We start from the raw sequence: 24,551 nt of genomic DNA on the forward strand, positions 1-24,551 counted from the left end.
AATCCCAAAAAAACAAAAACCAACCCTACAAAGATCACAAGAAAGGCATGATAAACTGCATTTTAAATTGTTGTTGCACTGCTGTGTAACAAGCCCTTGTTACAAAACATTAATTTAGTGTCTTTAAAAAGTCAATAGAAAATGTATTTAATCTAACAGAACTATTAACAGCTGATATTTTAACTGACTTTACACCTTGAAACCTTATGAATAGAGGTACTTTAGTCACAAAGTATGGAGAGTAGAGAGCTAGAAAAAAATGTTTTTTTTAAACCTTTAGTAGTCTTTTTTTAAAATATAAAATGCACTAATTTCCCAAAATAAGAATATTTTGACACATTAGTGTCAATTTATGCTGATGAAAGCTGATGACAGCTTCTTTCTAACTAAAGTTCATTTCACAAAACCTTAATATATTACATGAATATTCAAGTAAATTATTTAAAAATATTTTAAAAGCAGAAGAACTGAATTGTACAGTGTTTCATACAGATGGTTAGCTTAGGAATGATGTCATTTCCAGCTATATATATTTATAGATATTTATTTTTAAGACCATCATGACACTACCTGATATTGCAAGAAATCCTTATGGTTAATGTTTATTATTCTTCTATTTGTAATTCTTAAAATTAAATTTTCAGTTGCATTTTAATCAGAAGTTATGCCAATGACTTAATTCATCACCAGCTAGTATATTCCTCTTTCTGTGTGTTGCACAACATTACAATCATACTACTGGCCCCATTTTGTGAGATGCTGAACATCCTCAACTTCCATTGACTTTTATGGGAATTGATGGTGCTTAGTACCTTGCAAGTGAAAGCAATGAAATCATTATAATTAAGCAACGTAAAAAAGACAAGCTCGGCTGGATGCTGTGGGTTCCCCAGCATCAAACCTCTCACAAAACCCGCAAAGAGTAAAAGTAGTGTTCTTCTTGCAGGATGTCTTCTTTACACCTATCACCTGGAGTGATTTAAAAATGTTTTATTACTGACTCAAACACTGGATACTTACTGTGTTGAGAGTGAGTCACTCACTAGTCTTGGTCAGTGGATTTTGGACTACAACAGAATTCTGGTTTACTTAATATCCCCTGCAATGGGCAAATTCCAGAGCAAAATAACCCACAACAGGAAATTGGAATGAAAAATACAAACCATGCACAGTTTACATTACTATGAGATTTCAGTAATACATGCAAGACAATGAAAAAGTCAGAATGTATCAAAGTAGCAACGGTTAAAAATTTAGCGAAGTTTTCACAGTGTCTCTTCACAACTTTTTACTTTAACACAAGTGCATCACTTACCATCACTATTGCTCAAACATTTTAAAACGTCTCCTGGCCATGCAAATCACTTTGAAAAGAAAACAAAGCAAATTAAATTTCTTAGGCATTTTTAGACATTGAATACAACTTGAATTTTACTCAAGTTTTCAACCCTAGGAAATAAGTTGCTGTTATCAAACTAGAAGTTTCAGAGTAGCAGCTGTGTTAGTCTGTATTCGCAAAAAGAAAAGGAGTACTTGTGGCACTTTAGAGACTAACAAATTTATTTGAGCATAAGCTTTCAATTTGTTCTACTGTTGTGCTTTAACATTCTTTTTATCTCAGTTATATCCTGAGAGTACTAAATGCTCAAAGAACTAGCCAAATATGCAAAGTTAAACTTTGTTCAGCTATCCAAATTCTTGAACAAACAGAAGCTACAGGGAATTTCTTATTGGCATCCTCTCAATTTCTTCTTTCCCATCCTTCAGACTATTGAGGTTTATTCAGTTGCACTGTTATGCCTTTGCCTTCCAGAAATGTTACACTGCTTGGGCAGTTATTAAGAAGCAGAATTAGACTCAAGAACAACTGATATATTCTGTCCTAAGGAAAAAAACCACACAATTCCATTTTTTCCCAGTTTGCAATTTCAGTTTGACATCACATCATCACCACAACTCAACATTAACCCATAAAACAAAGACTAATTCCACTGTCATACACAGTGGGGGAAAAAGTCAGGAGGAAAAATGGGAGGCTCTATGTTAGAGATAATCACTCACTCAAAAGGAGAGAATCCAGCTTCCCCTTAGCTAACATTTCATAAATTAATAATTTGTTAAAATCATAAATCACAAGAATTTAGCTATTACACAAAATTCAAGTTTTAAAGAAAGAATAAATTAGTTACAGCCTTGTAAACAATTGTTCATTTGTGTAACATCTTTGAAGGAAAAAGAGTTCCCCTGTATAATAAATGAGACAGTACAAGGCACACATTACACTTAAGAATCCAATGTGATAAAAATAGCAGATGCCTTCATCATCTTTGTTTGCTTTCAATTGTGCTATAGAACACTGGAGAAATATATATTTTTTTATATTACTGTCATTTGAAAGACTTCCATGACTGCACTCTTTTTGCTAATATATTTGTGCTATTTTATAGTGTAGTGTGATTTGCATCTGTTGAAAAGGATCTTCTCAGATGTTTTCTACAAAGCTGCCAGGGAAAAGGCCAGTTTTTCCATTTCGTTGCAGTGTGCCTTTGAACCAACCATCCTCACGTTTTTTGTGTACAAAAACAATGTCCCCTTCCTTAAGTTCAAGTTCTGCTTCACTCTGAGGGGGATAGGAGACCACGACCCTGTATCTGTACAATAAAAAGGCATTTTAGTTCAGAATTTTTACAGAATGTTGTACTGTTTACAAAAAAGTTCCCATACATGTTATTAGAACGGGAAGCTCCCTGGAACTAGTTACAGAGCTCATAAGAACTGAAAAATAAATGTATCCTGGACAGAAAATAACAGAAGGAATGTTAACATAAGGAATCCAAGTCAAATGTATATAAAATACCTCTTATGGTCTTTCATTAAGATTCCTGTAAAAATATATGATGGTTATGGCACACAATGGGAAAGAAATGTAAACACATTTTTGGATATATATGTGCTGTCTTCTTCCAGCTACAGTGACTTAACAATAATCAGACTTCAAGATTGCACAGCAGTAACTGTACTTCATTTCCCAATTGCATGATTATATGGTGGCATATTTTAAAAGAGTAACTAACAAGACATGTACTTGCTTGCATGTTTATTATTTTTGTCTTTCTAGATTATAAGATCTTCAGAGTAAGAAGCGTGGTACCTTATTTGTTTAGACAGTGCCTAGCATGTTTTGGGGCTACTGTAACACAAATAATAAATAATTACTGTACATAACGTGTAGATCAGCATTTTCCTTTGGCATCTGGACTGTTGAAGAAAAAAAACATTTTCTTTAAATACCATAAGAAAAAGCTCTTTCCAGTTATCTCACTGTAATATAAAATTAATCCTCTTACACTCACAAGTTACATACCAAAATTAAACACAGTTCCTAAAACTCACTTTCTCCCAAATCTGTTTTAAGCACATATAGGTCCATTCAGTCATCTTGGGCTATGTCTATACTACGCATCACTGACAGCGGCATGCAGCATACGTAAGGTGACCATATTTCCTAAAATAAAAACGGGACACCCCCCCAAGTGTCACAATGTAACTGTCCCCCCCCCATGGGGATCCCTGGGTAAGCAGTTTAGCATTGTATGTTGCTAGCGCTTGTATATGTGGTAAAATGTATTGTGGGAAGGGTTGCAGGTGTGAGTGTGGAGTGAAAGGTTCCTTTGCAGGTTACAAGAGGCTGTAGAGGGAGGAAAGGAGAAGGGAATGGGTTAACTTGACGCTCCAGCTAGGTCCCAAGATAAGATGCTGACTCCAGCCCAAGGCCACAGCACACAACTGACTCTCGGCTGCCTGCCAAGAAAGACGGGGGCCTGGATTCCAACCCTGACCAGCCGTGAGAAAGGAGGATTCAGCTGAACAGAACTGCACGAGCTGCGAAAACTAGTGAGACAGTGAAGGCCAGCAAGGAGGAAAACCACAGTGTTGCGTCCCTGAAGCTGGTGTGTTTTGGGAAAGCTCAGGAAGCCACGGAAGGCTGGTTTAGACTGGTACAAAGAGTACAGGTGACAGAGATCCCTAAACGGAATGCCCCCAAAAGACTCCAGGACTTAAAACCCTCCTGAGAGCTGAAGCAAACTGGAGCTCAACAACAGACCCTGGACGGCCTGTGCACAGGACAGAACTCTCGTCCACCCTTCCCCCTATTCTTTTGATGTTACACCCAGGCTTGGCCAGTCTCAGGTAGGGCATGTGAGAGTATGAAAGTGGGTTAGGGCGCAGGCAATAACGCTTTCTTTCTTCCCCTGAGTGACATGGGGAGCCCCAGCACTCACCACTGTTATTTTATTAATAAAACTTAGTCACTTGGTGTGCTCCTTCATCTCTTCCCCTAACGATCCTGTGGCCTCAGCCTGATCACCTGACGCCCCAGGCAGATTGGTAACATAAATCTGTCACATTTTTGGTGGAGAATGGTGCGCAGTGGGGGCAGGAGCTATGGAGCTCACAAACTGGTCTGCCCTTGGTATTTCATGTTTGCTCTGGCCCGGCACGGTTGGTATTTCATGTTGAGGATTTTAGGATTAAAGGTGTGCCCCACCCTCAGTCATAGCATGACTGAGAAATGGAGGGCAGTTCAGCATTCCTCTCTCCACCCCGGTCAGCAGGGGAAGGGTGCAGGTGGGTCTACTACCCCTGGCCGTAGACATGCTGGGCAATAGGAGGGGGGTTTAGAGACCCTCGCTCGAAGAGCAAGGAAAAAACCTCGGTGCATACACCCTCAGTCGTAGCATGACTGAGCATAAGAGGAGAATTTAGGGTTTCTCGCTCTGCCCAAGAAGGGTTTTGGATTTGGTGTATGGGCCCTCGGCGGTAGAGGACCGAGTAATACGGAGGGAGGCTTAGCGTCTCTCCCTCCAGCCCAGGGGGGTGAACATTGTAAATCCCGGTGTTGGCGTGGGCAACGTGAAATTTCAAGTGACTAGAAAAACCTTAAGAGCTGTACTAACGGATTGTAACAAAAGAGTTACAAAGGTAAAAGAGATTCATAAAGAAATATGTTCTGGCAGTATTTTCTATATGAGACCCAACTCTGAAGGATATAGGAGTGTGGGCAAATAGTGGTAGCACCTGTGTACAAAATGTTTAAAAGGAAGCAATCCAAAGATGATACTTTGTTCAACAGATTACTCCTTTTAAACAGATCTTTCTCTGTTAAACCAAACTCGGAAGGATATAGGAGTTTGGGCTGTGTAGTATTTCTTGTGAGTGATATTGTGGTGATTTCACAATTTTGAAAGAAATGTTTAAGGAAAAGGACCAGGAGGGGTAGGAGCTAATTAAGGAGCCCACCCTCCTTGCTAAATTAGTAGTGGAACAAACCTTGTGCCCAAGGAAAGGGACGGCGCAGTGAGAAAAACAGGATCGGGCCCAGACAAGCAGGCAGGCAACAGATAAAAAAATTGGAAAACAGGTTGGAAGCCCTGAGGGCATAGTGAAAGGAGTAAGTGCAAACATGGGGAATTCAGATTCCTGAAACAGTACTTGGAATGGTGAAATCTGAGTTGATGGACATGTCATTTTGGGAGATAAGCAAGTGATTTAAGGAAAGAGAGTGAGAAGTTAACTCTGCAGAGGCTGGAGGGAATTAAGCAATTGAATGTTGTAACAGTGTTAAAAAGGAAAAGTGTTACAGAAAGAAAATTCTTGGTTTCTTTGCAGCCACTCTGAAGGTAAAATGGGCCTCTTCCAAAGGAATGTCTGTAAATAATCCAGACAAAAAAATTGTCTAATTGAAATCATTTGACTATGGACAATTTAGTCAAATTTGCTAAAAGAATATAAGGGGGTTCTATTGGAACTTAACTGCCCCAAATGTATAAAGGGATTGTAATCTCCTTCCCCCCCTCCCAGGCTCCATGTCCCATGCTACCCGCGGCTGGGGCTGCCCACCCCCAAGCTCCACGCCACCTGTGGCTGGGGCTGAGCCCTATGCTGCCTGGGGCTGGAGCTCACTCCTGAGCCCTACTGCCACTTTGCATCACCGCCCCCCCACCCAACGTTCCTCTGTGCCCCTCCAGGGGGGCGTGCCCAACTTTCTTGGTAAACTGGGCATTTGTTTGTTTGTTCTTGTCAACTGATAGGTTGGGAAGAGCAAACGGGATGCCCATTTGTGTCAAAAAAGAGTCAGGATGGCCAGGACAGAGCTTAAAAATGGGACTGTCCCGGCCGAAATGGGACGTATGGCCACCCTAAGCATACTTGTAGCTACACGCTGCAGTGAAAGGCAGGGTACATCCATATTGCAGAGTGCAGCTACGTAAGTCAGTGAAAGGCTCTGGCAGAAAGCAGACAGCAGGGGAGGGCTCCCGCAGGGTGTGGGGGCAGGCAACAGGACACTACACTGCTAAAAACAGCAGTGTAGACAAGGAGGTATGGCTTGGGCAAGTAGAGAATCAATCATGTAGGGTATGTTATCAGTTACTTACCCATAACCTTCTTACTATACTTGCCTAAAAAATACCACAGGTTTATGCATTACCTTTCACTTCTGTCAACTTGGGTTCAAATCCTGGCTTATGACACTGTAACCCAGGAACCCTCTTGCTGCCAACTGGCAGAGAGCACAGGGATGCGTAGAGTTTTACTGGCATCCCCTGGTTTGGATATATGCATAATAATTCACTAAAGGGTGGCATGTGAGGTCTTTACTGAGAGCCAGCAGCCTATTGGTCATGATAATAATTGCAAAATGTACGTAGAGATAATATTTAAGCAGTTGTGTCTATATTGAAAATTATGTTCTTAAGGCAGGTAATCAGATTATCTCCCTGTCTGGCCATTGTGTATTGTGTCCCCCAGTGCATACCCTACTTGCACTCTGAGACAAATGCTGACTAAGAAATTGCAAAATCTACAAGAAAGGAATATACCGGGGGAAAAAACAACCTACAGGGGGCGTCCAGCTTCTGAACAACAACAATGGATTGTTTGTAAATATATACGGTGCAAACAGGAACCCTGGATTAGGGCTGTCAGTTAACTCATGCGATTAACTAAAAAAAAATTAATCGCGATAAAAAATTAATTGCCATTACTCACAGTTTAAATTGCACTATTAAACAATAGAATACCAATTAAAATTTATTAAATATTTTGGATGTTTTTCTACATTATGTATTCTGTGTTGTAACTGAAATCAAAGTGTATATTATTCTTGATTACATATATTTGCATTGTAAAAGATAAACAAAACAAATAGTATTTTTCAATTCACCTCATACAAGTATTGTTGTGCAATCTTTGTGTGGTGAAAGTACAACTTACAAATGTAGATTTTTGTTGTTGTTACATTTACAGGAGATAATACTGCACTCTTCTTATTTACAATATCACCAGAAAGTGAGAACAGGCATTTGCATGGCACTTTTGTAGCCAGCATTGCAAGGTATTTACATGCCAGATACGCTAAACATTCGTATGCCCCTTCATGCTTTGGCCACCATTCCAGAGGACATGCTTCCATTCTGATGATGCTCGTTAAAAAAAAATAACGTGTTAATTAAATTTGTGACCGAACTCCTTGGGGGGAGAATTCTATGTCCCCTGCTCTGTTTTACCCACATTCTGTCATATATTTCCTGTTATAGCAGTCTCGGATGATGACCCAGCACATGTTGTTCATTTTAAGAACACTTTCACTGCAGATTTGACAAAACGCAAAGAAGGTACTAATCTGAGATAGCTACAGTACTTGACCGAAGGTTTAAGAATCTGGAGTGCCTTCCAAAATCTGAGAGTGATGAGGTGTGATGCTTGCTTTCAAAAATATTAAAAGAGCAACACTCCGATGAGGAAACTACAGAACCCAAACCACCAAAAAAGAAAATCAACCTTCTGCTGGTAGCATCTAACTGAGATGATGAAAATGCACATGCATCGATCTGCACTGCTTTGGACTGTTATCGAGCAGAACCCGTCATCAGCATGGATGCATGTCCCCTAGAATGGTGGTTGAAGCATGAAGGGATATAGGAATCTTTAGTGCATCTGGAACGTAATTATCTTGCGATGCTGCTACAATGGTGCCATGAGAATGCCTGTTCTCAATTTCAGGTGACATTGTAAACAAGAAGTGGGCAGCATTATCTCCTGCAAATGTAAACAAACTTGTTTGTCTGAGAGATTGGCTGAACAAGGAGGAGGACTGAGTGGACTTGCAGGCTCTAAAGCTTCACACTGTTTTATTTTTGAATGTAGTTATTTATTGTACATAATTCTACATTTGTAAGTTCAACTTTCATGATAAAGAGATTGCACTACAGTACTTGTATTAGGTGAATTGAAAAATACTATTTATTTTGTTTTTTTACAGTGTAAGTACTTGTAATAAAAAATAAAGTGAGCACTGTACACTTTGTATTCTGTGTTGTAATTGAAACGAATATATTTGAAAATGTAAAAAACACCCAAAAATATTTAAATAAATGGTATTCTATTATTAACAGTATGATTAATCACAATTAATTTTTTTAATCGCTTGACAGCCGTACCCTGGATCTTTCACCAAGAAGGCAAACTGAGAGTGTGACTTGTCCCATGAACAGAAGATCACAGCCAAGCCTGGCTGTAAAATGCTGGAAAGACTTTGGGTGTGCATTGCCCTGTAAGACAAGAAAGTATCTAGTTAAGTAACTCTAGGTTCTAGAATGTGTGTTATGATTCTATTTTACATGTAATCATTTTTTCCAATACATCTACGTGTTATCACTTGAATCTCTATATCTATAACTTTTATTTGTTTTCACCATGAACGTATCTAAGTGTTGTGAGTTAGACTGTGGTGTGAGGTGTAACTGGTATGCTGGGGTGCATTGCTTCTTGGAAGCAGCAAATCTGTAACTACTATAAGGCTTAGTCTACACTAGCAACTTATGTCAGTAGAACTATGTCGCTCAGAACTGTAGAAAATCCACATCCCTGAGCGACACAGTTATACCAACTTAACTCCTGGTGTAGACAGCGTTATGCTGATGGGAGGGCTTCTCCCATTGACATAGCTACCACCTCTTGGGGTCGTGGAATTTCTATGCCAACAGGAGAAGCCCTCCTGTTGGTGTATGTAGCGTTTACAGCTCTTTAAGTGTAGACAAGCCATGAGTGTTAACAGGGGCTGAACACTCTGGGGCGTCAAGACACTCAGAGGGCTCAGGGGTTGGAATGTTCCTAGTACTAATCTGTATAGAGACAGGGGGGCCTGTGTAGGCCTAGAGGGGTGGGCTTGTTGTCGTCTGTGGCCAGTGACACTAGGGAGCTGACCCTCACCAGGCAATCAAGGACACCTCATGCTAAGGGCAGGTGGTCGTGAGGTATTTCACAACCCTGGGTACTCTTAGGAAGCGTCACAGACATAACAAGAGAACATTTGTTTATGGACACATTTCAAATTAAATATTTAATTGCCTATGAAATACTTGTTATCTTTTAAGACTTCTTTATGTCCAACTACACTGTGTCAGCTGGTTCACCCCATCAGTTCATTGTCAATTCCTTGAAAAAATTAATTACATTTGTCAAGCATGATCACCCCTTTGGAAAAGTATGTCTAATTTAAAGTGTTTGAACCTTTCCAAGTGTTACCCTAATGCCTGTCCCTGTTCAGTAACTCTAAAATCTTTCCCAGTCTGAAAGCCAGAGTTACAGGTGTGGAAGTGGAAAAAGGGATAAAGGGATTTGGACGCAGACATCTTAGTTTTCTTAGGAAAAGAGCAAGAGTCAGGCTACTCTATCTCTAATAAAGCAAGACTTTAAGGCAGGGCCTGGGCAAGTGGGAAAAACTGTAAGAGATGCTGCTTTGACCTTGTGTTAGATAAGAAAGGAACACAGACTGTAGCAGGAACTGCTGAGAAAAGTAAGATATCAGGAAGGAACATGTATATTCAAGACGTGGCTGTTGATCATTATTGTATGCAACAAAAGGTATGAATGCTTGCCCTAATTATTTATCTGGCGAAGATCTGCCTAAAGATGGGGGACCCCCACTCCGACAGCAGTCTTCCCTTGCAATTGCTCGTAATAAAAGTGTCTCTGACTTGTTGCTGACAAATGCAGAGTGAGGACTTGCCTTCTTCCACACAGGTCTATGGTACCCTAGGTCTCCATTGATCCCTTTTTAAATTATGGCTGTTATATTAGTTTGCGTTCAGCCTGTGAGTATCTCTTCTGATGTGAATGAAGGGTCTGATGTGTTTTAGTTTGTTCTCTACTATCATTAGAATTTTGGAATATGAGCAATCTGGTCCTGGGACCTGACTTAATTTGCTCTTTAAACACTGTCCCCTGCTTCCCTTCCCAACCCATTTCTTTGTTAAATTTCCCTAAGCGGGTCGGGGAAAAAAAAAGGAAAGGAAATGTATCTGTTTCTGGAATGTCGTCTTCATTCTCTTAATTAGGCAATAATGAAAAATCTTTTAAACTTCCCAGAAATATGCAACCTGCAACACATTTCCCCTCAAAGTCCTTAAAAGGGCTTGTTCCATTTCACAGTCTTTATGGCACTTTGTATTTGTGAAATATTTTTGTGTCTTCAGTTTTTTCTATCCTCTTTTCATCTGCAATATTGACATTCCTGATCTTTTCTAAATCTCTAAGGCCAGCATCAAGAAAAATAGATATATTTCTTGTATCTTTTCTCTCTACCGCCCAATTTATTGCTATGTTTCATTAGCCATAAAACACGAGTCTACGTCCAAGATAACTGTACCAGATTTTTTGGCAATATTATCTGTACTCCTCTGTTTTCTGAATCAGTAATCTTATATCCAAATAGATAAAGGTCCCACCCTCTCACATGCAGGAAAACAGAAGGACAAAGATGATATTGCTATTAGAAGTTAACGTCATGCAAATTTATTAAGCTTTATTTTCAATTCCCACCAACTGAGGCCAAAATCTTGGTTCTGCTAATTATTTGACACCCCTTCATGGCTCACCCCTGCAGCACTGTCTCGAATAACTTTCTCCCAATCAGTCCTCAAATGGGGTTCTTGACTCCCTCTATGGATATCAATTCCCCTCAGGAGCTGACTAATTCCTCAACTGTTTTCTAAATTGTCAGACCTGCTCTTACATCCCCAGTGAAAACTGTTGCCAGCTAAGGTCACTTTGTATGTTCAGGAAGTTGATGTCACACCAGTCATTTTGCAGTACACTGATGCCAGCCATGACTGAAGAGGTCGAAGTCTGAGTGGCATGCTGCACTATGTTGGTACAAGCTGCCATGTATCCCAGAAGCTTCAGGCAGCTTCTTGCTATGGTGGTGGGAAACTGTCTGAGGCCTTGAATTAAACCTCACTTAACAGGCATGCCCTGGCCTGGGTCAAGTCCAATACTGCCCCTATAGACTCTATCCTCTGGATAGGGGGACAGAGTGGACTTTGCTTTGTTTAAAAGGAGACCCAGGTTGACGAAGGTGGCCGAGAGGCCGAACGGGAGGACTGTGAATTGGTAGTGGGTGTTGTTCACCATGAACCTGAGGTACTTCCTGAGGGGCTGAGTGATCACAATATGAAAGTATGCGTCCTACAAGTTGCGGGCGGCATACCAGTCTGCTGGATCCAATGAGGGAATGATGGAAGCCAGAGAGACCATGTGGAACTCGAGTCTCTTAAAAAAACTTGTTGAGTTCCTGCAGGTCCAGGATGGGCCAGAAGCCGCCTTTGGCTTTCGGTATTAGGAAATACTGGGATTAAAAACCATCCCCCCTGTGCTCCTGAGGAACCTCCTCCACTGCCTCTAGAGAGAGGAGCGACTGCACCTCCTGCAAAAGGAGTTGCTAGTGAGAAGAATCCCTGAGAAGGGAAGGGGGAGAGGGATGGAAGGGCGGGAGGACACAGAATTGGATGGAGTATCCCCTCTCTACCCCGCGGAGCACCCATCAGTCTGAGGTAATAAGGAACCATGCACGGTAGAAAGGGGATAGTTGGGATGAGAAGGTAAGGTGGGGTGGATCCATTTCCAGTTGTGGTACACCGTCCTCAACTATGCCTTCAAAAGGCTGGCTTAGGTCCCAAAGATGGCTTCGGTTGTCCCGAGATCTGGCCAGAAGGTTGGCGCGGCTTTCTCCTGCCGCTTCTGTTCCACCTTCTGGAGCCATCTTGGCAGTTCTGCTGACCGAATCTCTGAGTGGGTTGCGGACGGAAGTGTTTCCGCTGAGTGGAAGGTGTGTAGAGTCCCAAGGACCTGAGGGTGGCTCTAGAGTTCTACAGGCTGTTTAGCTTTTTATCTGTCTTTTCCGAAAACAGTCTCACCTTTGTAAGGCAGTCATGTATGGTCTGTTTTACCTCAAAGGGGAGACCTGAGACCTGGAGCCACGATCCCCTTCTCATGGCTACACGCCTGGCCATGACTCTAGTGGAAGCGTCTGCCCCATCAAGCGCTGCTTGCAGAGATGCCCTGGAGATAAATCTCCCCTCCTCAACCAAAGCAGAGAGTTCATCCTAGGAATCTGAGGGAAGTAACTCCGTAAACTTAGCCATTGCTGAGCAGGTGTGGTAGGTGTACCTGCTGACAATGGCCTGTTGGTTGGAAAGAGACTACTCACCTTGTGCAGTAACTGAGGTTCTTAGAGATGTGTCCCCATGTGGGTGCTCTACTTTAGGTGTTTGTGTGCCCCTGCACTTGTAGTCGGAGACTTTTAGTAGCAGTGCCCGGTTGGGTCACACATGCGTGGTCCTTGCCTCGCACTGGTGCAGGCAGTTAACCGACACTGTGCGACCAACCCCCACTCAGTTCCTTCTCTATTGTAGAAACTAATAAGGAAAAAAATGGTTACTTACTTTCTTGTAACTGTTGTTTTTTGAGATGTGTTGTTCATGTCCATTCCGCATTAGGTGTGCGCGCGCTGCGTGCACGAGCGTTGGAAACTTTTTCCCTTAGTGGCTCCTGTCGGGCTGGCGGGCCCCCCCGAGTGGTGCCACTGCGCCCCGCATATATACCCCCGCTGGCCCGACCCCCTCTAGTTCCTTCTTGCCGGCAACTCCGACAGAGGGGTGAGAGTGTGGGGTGGAATGGACGTGAACAACACATCTCGAAGAAAACCAGTTATGAGAAAGTAAGTAACTGTTTTTTCTTCTTTGAGTGCTTGTTCATGTCCATTGCACATTAGGTGAATTACAAGCTTACTTCTGGAGGAGGGTAGGAGTCATGGAACAACTGCTCAGAGGACCGCTCTGCCAACTGCTGCGTCCTCTCTGGCCTGCTGCCTGACCACATAGTGGGTCGTGAAGGTGTGCACCGAGGACCAGGTAGCTGCTCTGCAGATCTCCTGGATCGGGACCTGTACCAGGAACGCCATGAAAGTCGCCTGCACCCTGGTCGAGTGGGCTGTGACCGCTGGGGCCAGAACACCTGCAAGCTCATAGCACGCCCGGATGCAGCTTGTAATCCAAGACGAAATCTGCTGCGCTGACACTGGGAGGCCTTTTAACCTCTCGGCCATAGCCACAAACAGCTGTGCGGATTTGCGAAAGGGCCTGGGGCGCTCCAAATAGAATGACAGCGCTCGATGTGCACCCAGGGTGTGCAAGATGCGGTGACTTGGGTCCGTATGGGGTTTCGGGAAGAACACCGACCGACAAATGTCCTGGCCCAGATGGAATTGGGACACCACCTTAGGGAGGAACTTGGGGTGCGGCCGGAGCTGCACCTTGTCCTTGTGAAATACTGTGTATGGTGGCTCAGAGGTGAGGGCCCTCAGCTCGGACACCCTTCTGGCCTAGGTAATGGCAACCAGAAATGCCACCTTCCAGGAAAGGTGGAGGAGAGAACAGGTAGCGAGGGGCTCGAAAGGGGGTCCCATGAGTTTAGAAAGGACCAGGTTAAGGTTCCATGGAGGGACTGGAGGGCGGGAGTATGGGAACACCCTCTCCAACCCTTTAAGGAACCACCCCACCATTGGGTGGGAAAACACCGAGCCCCCCGAGAACCCCAGATGGAAGGTGGAGATGGCCGCCAGGTGCACTCTGAGTGAGGACGGGGCTAGCCCTTGCTGCTTGAGGTGCAGGAAGTACTCCAGAATGGCCTGCACTGGGGTCTGCCCGGCCGCACCTGTCAGGGTTCACACCAACACGAGAACCTTTTCCACTTGGCCATATAGGCCGCACTGGTAGAGGGCTTTCTACTGCCAAGCAGAATCTGCTGTACAGGCAGGAAGCACTGGCTCTCCAGGGTGATTAGCCACAGAGCCTCCACGCTGTCAGGTGCAGTGACTGCAGGTCGGGGTGGAGAAGCTGCCTACCGTCTTGTGTAATGAGGTCCTGGTGTAGGGGCAGGACTACTGGGGCATCCACCGACAGCTCTAGGAGTGATGTGTACCAGTGTTGGCGGGCTCAGGGTAGGGCGATGAGGATCACCACTGCCCTGTCCCTGCGCACCTTGAGCAGGACCTTGTGCACCAAGGGGAGCTTGGGGAAGGCATACATCAAGCCCCCTCTCCACAGGATCACAAACACGTCCGCGACAGAGCCCGGGCTGCGGCCCTGGAATGAGCAGAACCGCGGGCACTGGGCGTTGGCCCTGGTGGCAAACAGATCTACCCGGGGAAACCCCCACCTGTGGAAGAGCAAAAGCACAACGTCCGTCCTGAGTGTCCACTCGTGCATGCGGTACGACCTGCTGCGGGAGTCCGCCAGCTCGTTCCGCATCCCCGGGAGATAGGACGCCTCGAGGTGAATCTCATAGGCTATGCAAAGATCCCAGAGGATAGCCAGTATATTTTGTACCTCCTCTGAACCATGCTCTGAGATGGAGTTTCTGTGGATGCAGGACACGGTCTGAGTCCTGGGACAGCAGGTGAGACAGAAGTGGGAGTACGATTCATGGATGCATGGTCATGCTGAGGGGGTAAGGATACCATGGTTTGGTGAGACCATGATAGTAGAATTACTGTGGCCCACCCAGCTTGATCTTGTGGATGACTCGGTTCAAGAGAAGAATAGGAGGGAAGGCATAGAGAAAGGGAACATTCCACTAGAGGAGGAATGCATCGCCTAACGACTGCACACTGAGACCTGCACTGGAACAAAAATGAGGGTGTTTGGTATTTTGTACAGTTAATAAAAGGACTACTGTGGGGAACCCCCAGTGTTGAAATACATGCAGGAGTACTGTGTTGTCGAGCTCCTTTCGCAGTCCTGAGAAATTTGTCTGATGAGGCTACCTGCTGTGGTGGTGTGGATACTGTGTCTAATGCACCATCATCAGGGTTTTATGGCTTGCAGGCAGAGGTACTGTGAGTGTGCTCCCCCTTGTCTGTATATATAATACACACAAGCTAAGGCTTCAAATAGCCTTGTCTTTGATGAGTGGCAGGAATTGGAAGCAAGCGTTGAGGACAGCTTGAAGTTCCAATAGGTTTATATGTTGAAGGGATTCTGCAGGGGACCAGTGGTCCTATATAGAATGTGGGTGCAGATGTGCTCCACATCCCAGGAATAAGGCATTTGTTGTCTGAATGAAGGGTGCCCCCGTGCATACATTGGTCGGTTTTGCCCACCAGAGAAGGGAGTCCTTTATTTTTCCTGATATCGTGGGGTGCTTGTTAATGCTGTGCCTGTGAGGAACAAAGTTGATACGTAGCCTTCCTTGTAGGCAATGGATGTTTAATCTGGTGTGTCTGACGCAAATGTCGTGGCTGCCATGTGGTCAAGGAGTTGGGGGTAAATCCTGGCAGATACCTGTGGGCTATTTCATGCAGTGGGTATGAGGCTGGTGAGAGTGAGAGAACGTTGTCTCGGTAGCGAGGCTATAGCCTCGATCGAGTTGAGGTGGGCCCCAATGAAGTCCAGCTCTTGCACTGTTGTTAGAGTGGGCTGGTCGGTATTTATTAGGAAGCCCAGACATGTGAAGAGGGTTACCACCTCTTTGGTGCCCTGCAGTGATGTCTGCTGGGTTGACGCTTTTAGCAGGCAGTCGCTTATAGCATGTAGTGTGACCATCATGAATCGTTGTGTTTCTGATTAACTTGTTGAATTATCGGAGGTCGAGCATTGGTCTCCATCCACCGGAGTTCTGGTTAGGGGAAGTTGATGGTTGGCATGCAGCAACTTGAGAAGTAGATTGTTGTCCCCTCAGGGCCTGTGTCTGCGATCGTATGAGTCAAATCCTGTGAGTCAAAAAGTGCAAGCTGGTCTCCATACTGGAAGAGAAGATTGAAGGTCTGGAGCAACAGATAACGACCCTGCGTTGCATACGAGAAACGGAGGATTTTCTGGACAAAAGTCAGGATATGCTTCTACGGGCACAAAGCTCTAAAGATTTAGAGCAGGTTGCACAGCGGAGCCAAGAGGCCAGTGAAGAAGCTTGGCAACATGTGACCTCCAGAAGAAGAAGGGGGAATGTCCGGGTTCCAGCAACACGGACACAGGTAACTAACCGCTTTCATGTTCTCTCCACAGGTACCGTTGCGGAGAGTGGACCAGATGATATGTCTGGGGGGAGAAAACAGAAGGAAACTCCGCTGGTTGGAAGGCATGAGATGCGCTGTCCTGAGATGGGGGGTTCCACGACCACCACTCCCAAGAGAAGGAGGCGGGTGGTGGTGGTCGGGGACTCTCTACTCCGGGGGACTGAGTCATCTATCTGCCGCCCTGACCGGGAAAACTGAGAAGTCTGCTGCTTGCCGGGGGCTAAGATTCACGATGTGACAGAGAGACTGTCGAGACTCATCAAGCCCTCGGATCGCTACCCCTTCCTGCTTCTCCACGTGGGCACCAATGATACTGCCAAGAATGACCTTGAGCGGATCACTGCGGACTATGTGGCTCTGGGAAGAAGGATAAAGGAGTCTGAGGCGCAGGTGGTGTTCTCGTCCATCCTCCCCATGGAAGGAAAAGGCCTGGGTAGGGACCGTCGAATAATGGAAGTCAACGAATGGCTACGCAGGTGGTGTCGGAGAGAAGGCTTTGGATTCTTTGACCATGGGATGGTGTTCCATGAAGGAGGAGTGCTGGGCAGAGACGGGCTCCACCTTACAAAGAGAGGGAAGAGCATCTTTGCGAGCAGGCTGGCTAACCTAGTGAGGAGGGCTTTAAACTAGGTTCACCGGGGGAAGGAGACCAAAGCCCAGAGGTAAGTGGGAAAGCGGGATACCGGGAGGAAGCACAGGTAGGAATGTCTGTGAGGGTAGGGCTCCTGCCTCATACTGAGAATGAGGGGCGATCAGCAGGTTATCTCAAGTGCTTATATACGAATGCACAAAGCCTTGGAAACAAGCAGGGAGAACTGGAGGTCCTGGTGATGTCAAGGAATTATGACGTGATTGGAATAACAGAGACTTGGTGGGATAACTCACATGACTCAAGTACTGTCATGGATGGTTATAAACTGTTCAGGAAGGACAGGCAGGGCAGAAAAGGTGGGGGAGTAGCACTGTATGTAAGGGAGCAGTATGACTGCTCAGAGCTCCGGTACGATACTGCAGAAAAACCTGAGTGTCTCTGGATTAAGTTTAGAAGTGTGAGCAACAAGAGTGATGTAGTGGTGGGAGTCTGCTATAGACCACCGGACCAGGGGGATGAGGTGGATGAGGCTTTCTTCCGGCAGCTCGCGCAAGCTACTAGATCGCATGCCCTGGTTCTCATGGGTGACTTTAATTTTCCTGATATCTGCTGGGAGAGCAGTACAGCGGTGCATAGACAATCCAGGAAGTTTTTGGAAAGCGTAGGGGACAATTTCCTGGTGCAAGTGCTAGAGGAGCCAACTAGGGGGGGAGCTTTTCTTGACCTGCTGCTCACAAACCAGGAAGAATTAGTAGGGGAAGCAAAAGTGGATGGGAATCTGGGAGGCAGTGACCATGAGTTGGTTGAGTTCAGGATCCTGACACAGGGAAGAAAGGTAAGCAGCAGGATACGGACCCTGGACTTCAGGAAAGCAGACTTCGACTCCCTCAGGGAATGGATGGGTAGGATCCTGGGGGACTAACATGAAGGGGAAAGGAGTCCAGGAGAGCTGGCTGTATTTCAAGGAATCCCTGTTGAGGTTACAGGGACAGACCATCCCGATGTGTCGAAAGAATAGTAAGTATGGCAGGCAACCAGCTTGGCTCAACGGTGAAATCCTAGCAGATCTTAAGCATAAAAAAGAAGCTTACAAGGAGTGGAAGGTTGGACATATGACCAGGGAAGAGTATAAAAATATTGCTCGGGCATGTAGGAGAGAAATTAGGAGGGCCAAATCGCACCTGGAGCTGCAGCTAGCGAGAGATGTTAAGAGTAACAAGAAGGGTTTCTTCAGGTATGTTGGCAACAAGAAGAAAGCCAAGGAAAGTGTGGGCCCCTTAATGAATGAGGGAGGCAACCTAGTGACGGAGGATGTGGAAAAAGCTAATGTACTCAATGCTTTTTTTGCCTCTGTCTTCACAAACAAGGTCAGCTCCCAGACTGCTGTGCTGGGCATCACAACATAGGGAATAGATGGCCAGCCCTCTGTGGAGAAAGAGGTGGTTAGGGACTATTTAGAAAAACTGGACGTGCACAAGTCCATGGGGCCGGATGAGTTGCATCCGAGAGTGCTAAAGGAACTGGCGGCTGTGATTGCAGAGCCATTGGCCATTATCTTTGAAAACTCGTGGCGAACGGGGGAAGTCCCGGATGACTGGGAAAAGGCTAATGTAGTGCCAATCTTTAAAAAAGGGAAGAAGGAGGATCCTGGGAACTACAGGCCAGTAAGCCTCACTTCAGTCCCCGGAAAAATCATGGAGCAGGTCCTCAAAGAATCAATCCTGAAGCACTTACATGAGAGGAAAGTGATCAGGAACAGTCAGCATGGATTCACCAAGGGAAGGTCATGCCTGACTAATCTAATCGCCTTCTATGATGAGATTACTGGTTCTGTGGATGAAGGGAAAGCAGTGGATGTATTGTATCTTGACTTTAGCAAAGCTTTTGACACAGTCTCCCACAGTATCCTTGTCAGCAAGTTAAGGAAGTATGGGCTGGATGAATGCACTATAAAGGTGGGTAGAAAGTTGGCTAGATTGTCGGGCTCAACGGGTAGTGATCAATGGCTCCATGTCTAGTTGGCAGCCGGTGTCAAGTGGAGTGCCCCAAGGGTCGGTCCTGGGGCCGGTTTTGTTCAATATCTTCATAAATGATCTGGAGGATGGTGTGGATTGCACTCTCAGCAAATTTGCGGATGATACTAAACTGGGAGGAGTGGTAGATATGCTGGAGGGCAGGGATAGGATACAGAAGGACCTAGACAAATTGGAGGATTGGGCCAAAAGAAATCTGATGAGGTTCAATAAGGATAAGTGCAGGGTCCTGCACTTAGGATGGAAGAACCCAATGCACAGCTACAGACTAGGGACCGAATGTCTAGGCAGCAGTTCTGCGGAAAAGGACCTAGGGGTGACAGTGGACGAGAGGCTGGATATGAGCCAGCAGTGTGCCCTTGTTGCCAAGAAGGCCAATGGCATTTTGGGATGTATAAGTAGGGGCATAGCGAGCAGATCGAGGGACCCACACTACAAGAAGGATGTGGATAAATTGGAGAGAGTCCAGCGAAGGGCAACAAGAATGATTAGGGGTCTGGAACACATGAGTTATGAGGAGAGACTGAGGGAACTGGGATTGTTTAGTCTGCAGAAGAGAAGAATGAGGGGGGATTTGATAGCTGCTTTCAACTACCTGAGAGGTAGTTCCAGAGAGGATGGTTCTAGACTATTCTCAGTGGTGGAAGAGGACAGGACAAGGAGTAATGGTCTCGAGTTGCAGTGGGGGAGATTTAGGTTGGATATTAGGAAAAACTTTTTCACTAGGAGGGTGGTGAAACACTGGAATGCGTTGCCTAGGGAGGTGGTGGAATCTCCTTCCTTAGAAGTTTTTAAGGTCAGGCTTGACAGAGCCCTGGCTGGGATGATTTAATTGGGGATGGGTCCTGCTTTTGAGCAGGGGGTTGGACTAGATGACCTCCTGAGGTCCCTTCCAACCCTGATATTCTATGATTCTATGATTCTAAATCACCACTGTTGTTGTGAATACATTGGCTGGTGCTATCATTGGGATGTAAAGTAATTCCTCTGTTTCCTCTTCAGTTTGGGGTTTTAGGTTCCCAAGGATTGGAGAGTCGCTCATGCATCCGTCAGCGCGTGGAGTGAGTCATCTGTCTTTTTGGTGAATAATTTGGGCTGAAAAGTTTTCCATCATGAATTGCATCTCGTCGGGGAAGCCAGAGAGATAGAGCCATGAGGCCCTTCTCATTACAACCACCATCGACACAGATGTTGCAGCCCTGTCCTCAGGATCAAGTGCTGCGAATTGTTCTCCCTTGTCCTTGGCAATAAAATTAATCAATTTGGACATTTTTGTGTAGTTTGTATAGTTGTATTTTGTTAGTAATGTTGCATAGTTGGCTATGTGGAGGTGAGGGGTAGCCAAGGAGTAAGCCTTATTGCCAAAACTGATCAAGTCTTTTCCCAGTCCTTATCATGAGTTGTGTTTCAGGGCTGTTGTTGCATGGCCCATCGCTGGACTGCATCTATCACTAAGAAATTAGGCACTGGATGCAAAGTCCACGCCCTTTGTTGGTACACACCTCTTGTCAGACCTCCCGTTGGCTGGAGGGGCAGCCGCAGGGGTCCACAGAATGACCCTTACAGGGTCCATCAGTGCCTCATTCATGTGAAGGGCAATTTTTTTTTAAACGAAGTGGATTTATGCAAAAAGTCCACTAGCCCATGCTGTGTCATGGGGACCTCCTCAAGGGAGAGGTCCAGAGAGGACCACCCTCTCAAATAAGCCATGGAACAGTTTGAAATCATCCCCTATATTAGGGGGAGCAGTCATAAAGGTGTCCTCTGTGGATAATGATGGCGAGTGGGTAGGTGATGTCCCCTGCAGGGGTGGAGGTTCTTCCTCCTCTTCCCCTGGTACCACTGAGGGTGCAGATACAGAAGCTGTGGCGGGCAGTCCTCCCCTTGTGTGAGGCATATGACCCACGGAGTCCAGTCTGCCCATTGGAGTGGGAGCCACATCGGGGGTCCCCATACCACTGTAGTTACCTGGGGACAGCATAATATGCCCCAGGAGAGACTCCTGGGTTGACTAACTCCTGATGGATAGGAGCCAATGTGGGAATAGCTCCCTGTTCTTCCTTATCTTCCTCCGTCAAATAAGGAGCGAGACAGTGAGTGATGCTGGGAATGCAGGGAGACTTGGTGCCGAGGGTATCATTCTTGTAATGGTACCGCGAATAGGGGGATCGGGGCAGAGCTGAATACCAGAACCCTCTGTCTGAGGAACTGCTAATGTGCTGGTTTGATTGGTCCCTGGGGCTGCCTCCTTGTCAGTGCCAGGGCCGCGGAGGAGAAGGTGGTGCTGCTGGCTGCGCCTCTGTGCGTGTTGGGTGCGCCTTTGAAGAAGCCGCCTTTTGTAGTGGCACCACGCCACCGTTTGTAGATCGCAGTGTGGAGGCACAGGGTTTTGGTTTCCCCTTAGTGCCTGTGTTGGAGCCAGCTCTTGTAGAGTCTCTGGCTCTAGCAGTGCCAGGGGTGCTGGGATTTTCCACTACTTTGACTCCCGGTGCTGACAGCACAGCCGGTGCCGGTATTGGATGCCTGCCCGCGGAATGAACATACATTGCGGTGCAGAGGCACAGGGTTTTGATTTCCCCTCAGTACCTGCATCGGAGCCTGCTCCTGTAGAATCTCTGGCTCTAGCGGTGCCGTCGGTGCCACGGTTTTCCACCACCTCAGCTCCCGGTGCTGACAGCACAGCCGGTGCCGGTATTGGATGCCTGCCCACGGAGTGGCTGTAGATTGTGGCGTGGAGTCACGGGCTCCAACCTCCCTTCGGTGCCTGCGCCAGAGCTGTTCCCCAAAGTCTGTCTGCAGCAGTGCCGGAGCTTTCAGCCACCCGAGCCCCCGGCGCTGACAGCACAGCTGGTGCTATTATTATCCGTGGGACAGCTGTGTTTTTTTTTGTTTGTTTTTCGTTTATTCCTGCAGTGGGGACCCAGGTGCTTCCTCGAGTGATGCCCGGCGGGGCACTCCGATGTGGGGTTGGAGAAAGTACTCCTGTCCGAAGCTGTGACTGGCGAAGTGGTGGGCGAGGGGGGTCCCAAGCCTCATGCCCCGATGCAGGTCTGAGAGACCTCTCCACTCCCTGCCTTTCTGTGAGCCTGAGGCAATGCAGCACTTGGTTAGTGCCTGCATTGAAGGCACTAACACACAGGCAGCAAACACACTGACCGCGGCTGTCAGGGGCAGGCACTCCGAGCCTGGAGGCAAGGCACTGAGAGCCCGGTAAACTGGGCATTCCCGTTGCGGGGGGGCTTTCGCCCTCAAAAAGGCTGTTTTTCTGAAGTTCCTGGCTGTGAGGGTTTTTTTTTTTTTTTTTTAAAACGAAGGAGAAAAGAAAGGGGAAACAAACTAAGTAGCGGCTAACAAGGAAACTAAGTAATTGACTGTAACTAATTAACTACAGAGTAGCAACCTGCTGCTGATTTCTCAGACTCCATAGCCAAGAGAGGCAGAGAAGGAACTGAGTGGGTGTTGGTTGCACAGCACCAGTTAACTGCCTGCAGCCGCACGAGGCAGGGACCACGCATGTGCGACCCAAACTAGCACTGCTACTAGAAGTCTCCAACTGCGATCGCAGAAATGCACGAACACCTAAAGTGGAGCACCCACAGGGATAGCGCTTGAAGAAGAATGTGGAGTTGCAGTCCCCCCGGGGCGTATACCTTCCACCCAAATAGGTCCAGTGTTTTTGCTTCCCTATTCTTGGGGGAGGGGCCCTGGAAACGCTGCCTCTCTTGCTGGTTAGCAGAGTCCACCAACAGAGAGTCAGGTTGTGGGTGAGTGTATAGATGTTTGTAACCCTCGGAGTGCACAAAGTACCACTGTTCATTGTGCTTGGCAGCAGGCGGCAGAGAGGCGGAGGTCTGCCACAGGGTCTTGGTCATGTCTGTGACAGTTTTGATTAGTGGTAAGGCGATACCGGAAGGGCCTGAAGTGGCCACAATGTCCACCACAGGGTCTGCATCATCTACAGCTTCCTTCGCCTTAACACCCAGATCTGTGCGACCCAGCGCAGCAACTGCTGCAACACACTCGAGTCTTCCAGAGCTCGGACAATGGCAGTGCCTGCAAGCACCTCATCTGGGGAAGATAATGAGGAGGAGGCCACCAAAGGAGGTGGTTGCTCCCTTCCATCCCCGCCAGAGATATCACTTGAGATGGTGGGAACAGTGGTGGGATGGTCCGGTCTTGGTGCCGTGAAAGGTGCAGACACGGGCGTCAATGCCGGCCCCCATACCAGTGCCGGCGGCACTGTCTAATGGTGTGTCTGCACCGTGGTGGTAATCGACGTCAGTGCAGGCAGTGTCAATGATGGTGCCGGTGCCGTAGTTAGTTCCAAGGTGCGGCTGGCACCATAACCTGAGCCGCTGACACCTCCGGAGTGGACGACGTTATCAAAGACGGCGCCACAGTTGATGCAGTGGTTGCTGGCATTGACGCTGGAGGTAACTGCTCAGCTGCTGAACGTGGTGGGACAAAGGTTGCAGATGCGACTGAAGCAGCACTCGAGCGAGATCCTTGGCTCAGGATCCTTGGGCAGGAGTCCTTACTGGAAAACCTGGGAGGTGGGTGGGCATAAGCCCGCCCACTTCTAAAGGCCCCTCCCCCAGCCTAGCGGGAGGGACCACTGGACCAAGGAACCAAACGAATATGGGGGGGGACAACTAATGAAAAACAGGGATTGGAGTGATGGTCACAGGTTCAAAACAGGGGGCGGGTGCTGCCCCCTGAGTCTCGGAGCCGTGGCCTGACTGTGGTGCCACTGATGGCTGGTCTCTGGATCTAGGCAAAGGGGATCGGCCCCTTTTGATCCTCTTCTTCTTCTGCACTGGTGATTGGGACTGGTTCTGAAGGCTGGAGCGTCCCCAAGACACTCCATGACAGTGCCTAAAGTCCTTGGCTGCATCTTTCTTTGGTGCCTGGTCTCTCGAAGAGGGCACCGGCACCCTCAGCACCGAAGATGATGTGCTGGTGGTGGGATCCCTGGCACTGGGGTCTGACTGCAGTAAAAGAGCTGCCTCCAGGAGGAGGATTTTAAACCGCTGCTCTCTCTCTTTCAGGGTTCTTGGTTGGAATTCACAACAGATTTTACAGCGGTCTTTTTGGTGACCCTCACCCAGACACCATAAACAGGAGGTGTGTGTGGGGGGAGGGGCTGTCATTTTTTGGCATGTGCTTCGCGCTGCCCTTGCAGGTCTTGAAGCCCGGGGATTGCGGCATGCCCCGGTTGCAACAAATAAGGGGGGGGAACCCCCACAAATGAAACTTACAACTGACATCTGACTAACTATACTAAACTAGGTTTCAGAGTAACAGCCGTGTTAGTCTGTATTCGCAAAAAGAAAAAGAGTACTTGTGGCACCTTAGAGACTAACCAATTTATTTGAGCATAAGCTTTCGTGAGCTACAGCTCACTTCATCATAGCTCACGAAAGCTTATGCTCAAATAAATTGGTTAGTCTCTAAGGTGCCACAAGTACTCCTTTTCTTTGTACTAAACTACACCATCTGAATAAACAAAGTG

General features: G+C 46.7%; 1 protein-coding gene and 1 long non-coding RNA gene across 3 annotated transcripts in view; one reads left to right on the forward strand and one right to left on the reverse strand.

Moving 5' to 3' along the window:
• Positions 1-491: 491 nt before the first annotated feature.
• Positions 492-24,551, reverse strand: part of SH3RF1 (SH3 domain containing ring finger 1) — a 188,652-nt gene continuing 164,592 nt past the window's right edge. For both annotated transcript variants that reach the window (XM_084625390.1, XM_084625389.1), the window contains exon 12: positions 492-2,651. In XM_084625390.1, coding sequence (XP_084481516.1) covers positions 2,483-2,651 — 169 coding nt within the window. In that variant the 3' untranslated portion in view covers positions 492-2,482. The remainder of the gene's footprint in view (positions 2,652-24,551) is intronic.
• LOC311519135 lies at positions 2,670-20,306 on the forward strand. Its single transcript, XR_014711209.1, has 2 exons — positions 2,670-4,191; positions 20,042-20,306. It is a non-coding gene; the product is annotated as an uncharacterized lncRNA (long non-coding RNA).

Source organism: Lepidochelys olivacea (assembly GCF_965140295.1).
Source record: "Lepidochelys olivacea isolate rLepOli2 genome assembly, chromosome: 4".
Classification (NCBI taxonomy): Eukaryota; Metazoa; Chordata; order Testudines; family Cheloniidae; genus Lepidochelys; species Lepidochelys olivacea.